At 43.1% G+C, this 8,979-nt stretch overlaps 1 protein-coding gene across 2 annotated transcripts in view; it reads left to right on the top strand.

Annotated features, from left to right (window-relative positions):
* Positions 1–5,501: 5,501 nt before the first annotated feature.
* The window catches only part of SLC7A10 (solute carrier family 7 member 10), a 43,849-nt gene continuing 40,371 nt past the window's right edge, over positions 5,502–8,979 (top strand). The window contains exon 1 of one of the 2 annotated variants that reach the window (XM_042797802.1): positions 5,502–5,620. In XM_042797802.1, coding sequence (XP_042653736.1) covers positions 5,524–5,620 — 97 coding nt within the window. In that variant the 5' untranslated portion in view covers positions 5,502–5,523. The remainder of the gene's footprint in view (positions 5,621–8,979) is intronic. The other variant, XM_042797801.1, reaches the window with a different exon arrangement.

Below are 8,979 nucleotides of genomic sequence, written 5' to 3'. Positions count from 1 at the left end.
TGAATGAAATTTGTAATAATCAAGGAGGAGGAGGAGGATAGAAATATAAGCAACAAATTATTAGGCTTATATTCAGTTATAGGAATTATTTTTAGATGGTTCAGATGCTTAGCTAGTTTGCATGAGCTAATGAGCCTCTTTGACTTATCCAGAACTGTTTCACACTTGGAAGAACCTCTTTCCTGTTGCCATTATTGTAGAGAAGAGTAGCTACCCAAAAAAGGCCACTCTGGACAATTTCCTCCTTTATTGGACTATAGGAAAAGATTCTGCCTTCCCTTTTCAAATATACATCCCCCATTTTCTTCTTTAGGTACTGGGGAGTCACACACTAACGTGGCTTTACTACAGCTTTCTGAAAACAGGGAAGTATAATATCATGTTAGTAGAAATAATAGAACAGCATTTTTTCCACCTTTATCATACAGAGACTGAACATGATAAAGCAAGGTGATTGGGAATGGGATACTTTTAACAAGTAACTGATCCACCTGCACCTAGCTACATTTAGGGTTGCCTGTTAGAACTCATTCACATTAAATTGGAAAGGTTTCATATGGTTCCCTCTCACTGTTGTCACCTCCCAGTAAATGGGCCTTCTTCCTGCTGTAAATCCTAACGCCCTACAAGTTTCTGTTCTACTACAGAAAGGTGATGAGGCACAGAGTAACAGCAATCCTGTTGCAGTGGGACTTTACAGTCCCAAATCAGCTGTCAGGCTGGTGAAATCCCTCTAACATGGGCTTGGTGTAGGGCACATCCCTCCCGTATTTTGTATGGGCATAACAGGCTTTCCACAGACACTATTCAATATGGCAAACCTTACTCTCAAGTTTATTAGCAATTATGAATCATTTTACATTAATCCCCAAATGTCCTTTCGCTCAATCAGTCAGCCCACTGCTTTATTTAAAGATACACTACAAGATAGTTTATCCTTCCAAGTCACTATTTCCCAGCTGTTGCTTATGGTGACCCCATTAAATTAAAAGTTAAATTCTGTTTTAACACCTATGGTATGTTTTGGGTTTGTAGGGTTGGTTATCTTTTAAGACAATAGAAATTTGCTTCTACGGATACAAAAGTGGAGACTGGAAAGAACATCTACTGTCGTTGAGAGTCTTTATATTTCTTTAATCTTGCTCTCTTTCCATACGCTTCACATACATTAAAGACCATATTCATTTGAAAACTCTGTTGCAGCATCCCTTCATAAATGACATATTAAATTCCCTTTACTGTTTCTTCACAAACTACAAAAACCAAACTGTACTGTTTGCTGCTTTTTTTTTTTTTTTAGAGCGTAAGTAGCAATGAACGAAATAACTGGCTCCAACAACTTTAATAATTTTTGTACATTTCAGAACATGGAGAAAACAAGGACAAAAATAGAAACAAAAGAGAACACATGCAAGCTTCATTGCATCCTCTCTGTGCAGTTGCTATGCAGCAATTGCCTTCCTACAAAGAACTTTGGCTTTTTTGCTTACTAACATTTCGTCACTCAAGTAGATACAGTATGTTCAGATCCAAAACAATTTAAAAGAAGTCTTTGCTCCAAGAGCTGTCTCAGATAACTACTAATTAGAATGTACATGCCCTCTGGCTTGCTCATTTTGGAACTATATTAACAATAGGACAGAATATACAACCTAAATAAGCAGCCAACACTACCACAAAGAGAAAAGTCCTCTCTTCACCCTCATGCAAAAAACACAGTGAAGCAGACAGGCACTCAGCCTAAAAAAAAAAAAAAAAAGGGAGAGAAAGAGCATTTTTTGGCAATGAATGTAGGCAACCTTTGTCACTGCTGTCTTTTCCAACAGGTTTCTGGCCCACTGTTGTTTCACACTCCTGTGTTTTACTATGAATGTGGGCATATCAAAAGCTCATGTTGTAAATAGCCACCTTTCAGCAGTAGTAAAACACTTAAAACTTTGAAAAGGGAAGTAATTTATTAAGCAAACACTGGGAAAAGAATCAGTAAATCAATGTTCTTCATATGGACCTAGATAAAGAATTTACGTTCTTTCCAATAACAAATGAGAAAAATTAAGTACTCTACTGGGGTCCAGGACTACAATCCTACATTAAATTACCAACACAGATTTCCTGGCTGTATCCCCTCACCCCTAACAGTTACCACATATGCCACGTACTCAGTCTTATGTGGCAGGGAGAGACTGCGCTGCTGCTGCACAGCCACCATCCTCCTCCATCACCAACACAGCTGCACCCAATCCTGTTTGCCCACCCTGTTTATAACCCACACTACCTGGTAACTAGACTAAACTGCTTACAAGCTTATTGCCTGCCCTAGGAAGTACATTCTGGCAGAGATACCACAGATAAGCACCTACCAAAATAATGCTATGCATCTTGAGGAAGAGGCAATTGTATACCTTTATCTTCATCCCCCGGGCAAGGGTACAGGTCCCTTCAAATGGACATTTGTAAAACCCCTACTTGGATGGGCAGCCAAGGGGTTGGGTCTTCCCTATCAGAGGCCTCTATCACGGCCCAGGGAGCACACACTGCCCAGCAGCAAAGGCTGCCTATTCCTCCTGGGAATAGCCCCACATAACTGCAAGGGCACTGATGCTGACCTCAAGGGCGAAACTTGCAGAACAGGATCTAGTGCTGAACCTGTAAGGTGTGATACACAATATCCTGGCCTTGCTGAGCCACCATCAGATGTGCCAATTTATTAATATTTCTGCTGTAAAAGGTTTTCTTGGGACAAATCTGAGATTTTGCCCTATGGTTCTCCTGTGCCAGCTCTGTTCTTTTAGCCTTGTTGAAAATGCACCTGATGTGAAACTGGATAGGAAGACAGAATGCTCTTAAGGTTCCTCTGCTTTTCTCAGTTTTAATGGTTAGTTGGTTACCTCTCCTACAGAGACATTTATGGTGCTTTGCTGTTAAGTTTTTCCTTTCTTGTTACCAATAAAGTACTTGAAAATATATCAATAAAGTCACCCAGTTGTGCCTCATGTCTTTCAGCAAGGAGGAACAATTACAGAACCATGTATTTATATCAGCTGGCAGAGTGCACACCCATAAGAATACTTAGCATTTTTCCTGGCAAAGCCCCCTAAACTGGCCAGAATTAAAAAAAAAAAAAAAAAAAAAAAAAAAATCATGTAACTACCACACAGTTGAGTTGATGAAGATTATTAGAGTTAATTGAATTCTAGTATTTGTTTTCATCATCCTAAAGCCAGCATGCACTGTTCCTCTCTAATTAGCGTTAGAGGGCTGACTGGGATTTTTGTCTTCCACACAATACCACAAAGATTATACACATATTTCAGAACAAATCAACATTTCTACCAGAGCAAAAGAAAACAGATGCAGTGTTATCCTTCTAAATGGTCATTCATTTAACAGATTCTATGGTTGTTCTATAAAGGTTAACTGATCCTAAACTTCATTAAACACCTAGAACTCAGCAATACAGTTAGTAACACAGTTAGAAAAGCCATCCATGCACATATTTCTTGATTTTATTTTTTCTGATGAAGTGCAATCTATTTTTTAGTTTTTACAAAAGAAATAGACTGTCATAGACAACTTTCACAGAGTAAATCATAATGTCCATACAAGACTAACACACAGAGAATTTCAGAGGTACTAGAAATTACTTGAGTTGCTATCAGTGGAAACCATAGCTATGAAGCAACCATTTAAACCACCTAGAAGAAATATCTAAAAGATCAGGTTACTGTTGAACATCTGAAACTTCCATGCATTGCATTTCTCTGTCTTTTAAAGGAGAACAGTAGTACTGTTTACATAGTTCAGAAAGTAATTCTTGCAAAATGCTTCCTTATAAAAAGTACATAGTAATTCAATAAAAGAACATTTTAGAAGTAGTTAGCAAGGCAGGTCGTTTAGAAACAACAATTCCACAGAGCAATAGATCAATTTAGGAAACAAGTCTCAGCCTCTGAAAATCAATAAGCCTTTCTATAACACCAACAGTATAAAGCAGCTTTATAAAGTAAAATCCCTTACGATTATCAGCTTTGTAAGAATAGTCCACTCATTTCCTCAAATGACTCAACAGCTTTCAGGTCATATTTTTCATTCTAAAGTCAAACAAAATCAGACAAAATCATCACAGAAACTTCCCACCTTCCTCCACTAAGGTAAGGAACCAGACCTTTCTTCTCCTGTTGATACCACCCCTACCACATCCAATTTCCGTTACCATGTTGACTGTCCCACCGATGCACACTATCACCTTCCCACACCTCCCAAATACCACATAATCTTCTCATGAAATTTTCTAACCTGTACACTTTCAGAATAGGTCACCCACATGAGGACCCTCTCTGAACACAGAGCTGCTCTCAGGAAGGTGTTCACCTTGACTTGCAAACAAGAAATGAATCAGGCATTTCCATCAATAAACCCTTGGCTCTTACAGCTTGAGGGAAGAACCCAGGTCTTCAAGCTATGATTTATGATTTCAGCTGAGAGCAGAGTAGACATCAGCCACTGACACTCTTATGAAGGCAGTTCACTCACAGAGCAAAAGATTTGTGAATTACTACATAATGTTGTTTTCTTACATTTACCTTGTTATTCCTATGTTCCTGCTGCATTGAAGTACCACAACACGTTTGCTCCATCTCCTGCGTGAGGAAAGGAAATACTTATTATTTCCTTAAGCTTGCCAACAGGTGACTCCAGCTGCAGCTGATGGAGCCCACTGCCTGCCCAGCAAGGCACCTGGGAGGGGAACACCCACAGCTGCAGACCCCCCAGCACCAACAGGTCCAAAGGGAGCTGGTGCACACCCAGCTGGGGGGGTTAACTCCTTTCAGAGACGTTTGAAACAAAGCGGGAAGGAGAAGACACACGAGAAGTAAAGGCAGAAACCAAGCAGTCAGCATTTGGGCATTGCCTTGCTGATTTTAACTATGCTTGCTTGGCCACACGCTGTCAGTACTGATTACAAGCAATAAAATGTTTTGTTTTGTTTTGTTTTTTCCTTTGAATTATCGCAGTACCACAACTAATAAAGCACAACAGCAGGTGGACCAACACCGAGATTTCTGTAGAGACAGCGCTGTGAAAGCGAGACCTGCAGCGAGTTACGTTGGTTAGTTGGTCATAAAAGTCACTCAAAACGAGCTGCAGGCACGCAGGCTACCTGGCTGTTGGGGCTGCCTGACGAGCCAAACGGCCGAATCGGCCATTCGACGCTTGGCGCTTACCAAACCATGCTAACTTGGGTCTTGCTGCGGGGTTCCCCCCCCCCGCGCACGCCTCGGGGGAACGCCTTTGCAGGTTTCTGGAGGGTGGCTGCCTCGCCCGGCACATGCATCCCCCCCCGGTCGCTGCCCCGCTGCCCGCTCGCCGCAGTCGCCTCGCCTCAGAGAGGCGGCGACACCACCACCACCCCCCCCCCGCACCTTCCCGCCGCCGCCGCGCGCCCCCACCTCGCGCCCCCCCACAGCTCCTGCCGGAGGCGGCGCATGCGCGCGGCGGCGGGGCAGAGCGGCGCGGGTAGCGATGGCCGGCGGGGAGCAGCGTGGAGCGCCCGGCGGCACCGAGCGGGTGGCGCTGAAGAAGGAGATCGGGCTGGTCAGCGCCTGTGCCATCATCATCGGTAAGGGTTCCGGTGCCCGCCCCCCCCGCGGGACAGTGCGTCCTGCCGCTGCCGCCCGCAAGCCGTCCCGCTCGGGCGAGCCCCGCGCCGGGGCCGCGAGGCACGGCACCCGCGGGCAGGTGTACCGGGGCGCCAGCCCCCCGCCCGCTACCGGCACCGGGAGGGCTACCGGGCGGTGTTGCGGGGGACAGCGCGTCCCTCTCGGCCGGCGGTGAGCTGGGCGGAGGGAGAGAGCGGCGATCGGGACGGCGTTTCGTTATCACCTGTAGCGCACGGTCCTTCTTGAGGTACCAACAAAGTATGAGTAGAAGCCCCCTCTGTCTCCGTCGTTTAGTTGAGCAAAGAATCGTGAGATTTTCCAAAGTGTTTTTCTAATGGCCTTTTGAGCTGTTGAAGCTTACACAGCTCTTATTTCTAACGCTAAAACAAAAGTTGCCTCTTTAACTTGAGATTGGGGCTCTTCAGAGAAGGTGGTGGCACCTTGGGCTTTCAGAAAGCTGCCAAATATCCCAAGACCCGCAGTGGCTGTGCGAGAGCTGGCAGCACGGCTGCCGGCACCGATGCGCTCTCCCACTTCCCACCCTGCAGATCGGTGGCAGAGCAGCTGCCAGGCAGTGCCTTTTCCAAAAAACCTTATAGGTTGTGTTTCAGAGCTGCCAGCCGGCCGGGCTGAGCCTGGTTCTCCCGTGATAGAATCAAAACTGAGAAATCGGGGCAGGCTGTGCTCAGCACCTTCCCCCCACGTGCTCTGTCCGTGCAATGTTTGAACTGTTGAAGTGGGGGCAAGCCTGGGGAAGGAGCAGTTTTCCAGCTGAATACACGCAGCCTGTACAAACCCAGTGAGCCTCAAAACCCCATGGGAAGATCCAGCCATTACCTGCTCCACCATGAGTTGTTGGAAATACTCGCAATAAGAGTTGGGGCAACGTCCCTGGCAGCACGGGGAGATGGCAGTGGGCACCACAGGAGCTGCCCCATCCAAGGGAATACGCTATGCGGTAGCAGATTTGGTTGGGACACCCTGTTGTGTCTGCGGGAATGATGTCCGTAAGCTAGAGGAAGAAGACTTTACTGCATTCTTCCTATAGGTTGTCATACTATCCTACTGCAATTTTACGCTGCTAGCCCTATATCCCTTTATGCCCTGTTTAAGTGGATAGGGTCTGGCAAAAAAGAGAAATTTTAATGCCATTGAGCAGGATCTCTTGCATCATGAGCTAGGCTATTATATAAAAAAGAAAATATTTCATTCCGTTCCCAAAATAAAATACTGAAATCTAATGTGTAGTTGTAACTGCAGTTTGTGGGAAGATGTGTTCTAGGTATACAGACGTACCTTGACATTGAATCCCTTGGAATATTTAAGGGGGAAAATCGAGTCTCTGGACAGATGACCTTGTGTACGAGTGAGGTACTTGTGGGTATTCAACAAGGCACAGTGCTGTAAGGAAGGCACTTCCAGGGTTAGGTATTACCTGAGTTGCTGCTGGTCACAGGGAAAATTTATGGCATCTATGTCATTTGTTAGTTCTGGTATTAGATAATTGTATCTCAAGACTGCTCCTCTGCTCTCCCAGATCCCTTTTCAGTCAACATTTCATCAACCTGACTAATTTGCACCATGTTGTAAACAGAATACATATATATAATTCTTGTACAAAATAAATATTGTGAAACAGCCTCTCATCTAATCAAAGACGTTTGAGAAGGGAAAAATATTGACATTTATTATAAAGTCTAGTACTGTCAAATGGTTTAAGTATTAGAGAAGGTTATCTGCGTTGCCAAGTAAAGCCTAAAAATTCTACTGCAAATTCCCCCATATTTTGATAAAAGAAGTTTGAAAAACAACCCTAGGATCCTGGGTTTGGGTTTGAGTTTGAGTTGTTTGTGTGCAGGTGTGTGAAATTACATCACGTATCACAAAGTCTTCAGCAACGAAGTGATATATAATAACAGTATAGTATAGCTTTGTAGATATCACTACATAAAACATAACAGCCCTTAATCAGAGGACACTGTAAATTACACCAGATTGCTTGCAAGCCATTACTGAAGTTAAATAAGAGAAATCTTATTTAAGAGTTCTCTTTCAGCAAAAAAATAAACTATTTGATCTGAATTGATATTGGGCAACCAGTTAGCTCATAAATTTGCTGTACGATAAAATTTAACATAGCGGGAAGACTTCTTTCCAGACAATTAAACATCACAGCCTTTTGAACTGCTGACAGACCAGGACTCTTATGTCAACCATCATAATGGCTTTCCTATTTCTGAGCAGGGGAGGGAAACCCTTTTCTATTCAAGGGTTTAGACATCAAATTCTGATGTGTCCCCTGGCAAAGTCATAGTGCTTGAGAACACCAAGGAAAAAGAAATCACCTTTGAAAAATCCTCCTCTTGCTCTGCATGCATCTAGAAGATTATGCTCTATTTTTTCTTTAAATGTTCTTCTAGGTTATCTTTATTCAAATAGTGTATAAGAGTGCTTTAGATACAGAAAATGCAAGAGGATATTTTTGCATTATCAAATAGAAGCTTGACGCTGTGATCTGCCAGCTTTAAACCAAATGTTCTGTTTTAGCTGAGTGCTCTACACTTCTAATCAGCTGCAGAATGGTTACAGAGAATTATAATCTTCTAGTAATTAGTAACAGGAAGTGGAAACACAAGAGAGTATTTGAAAATACTGTAAATATGAGCCTATAAATATGTGATTAATAAGCTTGTGGTTGCCTTCTATACACTAATTCTGCTTGTTTAAAATAAAGCATTGTATGATTTGCAATTAGAGGGGAAAAAAAAATGAGGTGGTTTTCCGATTGCTCCCTAGCATGATGAAATGAGGTGAAAGAAAAGGCTTGGAGGCAGGAGCACCATTAAATGGTATATTTGAGAGTATTCAATAATGTCAGAGTCTCTCAATATTTTGTAGTCCATTAGGACTCCATGAAATTTCACAGTTACATCCGAGAAAATGAATACCTCTAGAAGAAGCTTCATCCAGCTTAAACATTACAGGCTTCTGCCTGTTAGAACTCAGCCTGCCCTGTGACCACGGGTCACGTACTAGTTGGGGAAGCAGTGACTTACGGGAGGGCAGAGGCAGCCCTTATCCTGCCAGCTGCCCTGCAGATCCCACAGCCTGTGCTGATTCCCTGCAAAACAGGTGTTCCTTTTCAATCTTCCTTCCATGTTTTGAATTATAGGACAATTTTCTTAGTTTTACAACTGAGATATTTGTCAACATAATAAATTGTTATGCCATCTTAATACACTCACAAAACTCATCCTTTCAAATTTGTATCCTCTCTTTATGGAGTTTTGAAAGGCTTTGTCACAAGAAATACCAGTTC

Source organism: Tyto alba, unplaced genomic scaffold (assembly GCF_018691265.1).
Source record: "Tyto alba isolate M040663 unplaced genomic scaffold, T.alba_DEE_v4.0 Super-Scaffold_26, whole genome shotgun sequence".
NCBI lineage: Eukaryota > Metazoa > Chordata > Aves > Strigiformes > Tytonidae > Tyto > Tyto alba.
Note: the sequence above shows the minus strand (reverse complement) of the source record. Positions and strands in the feature narration are given on the sequence as shown.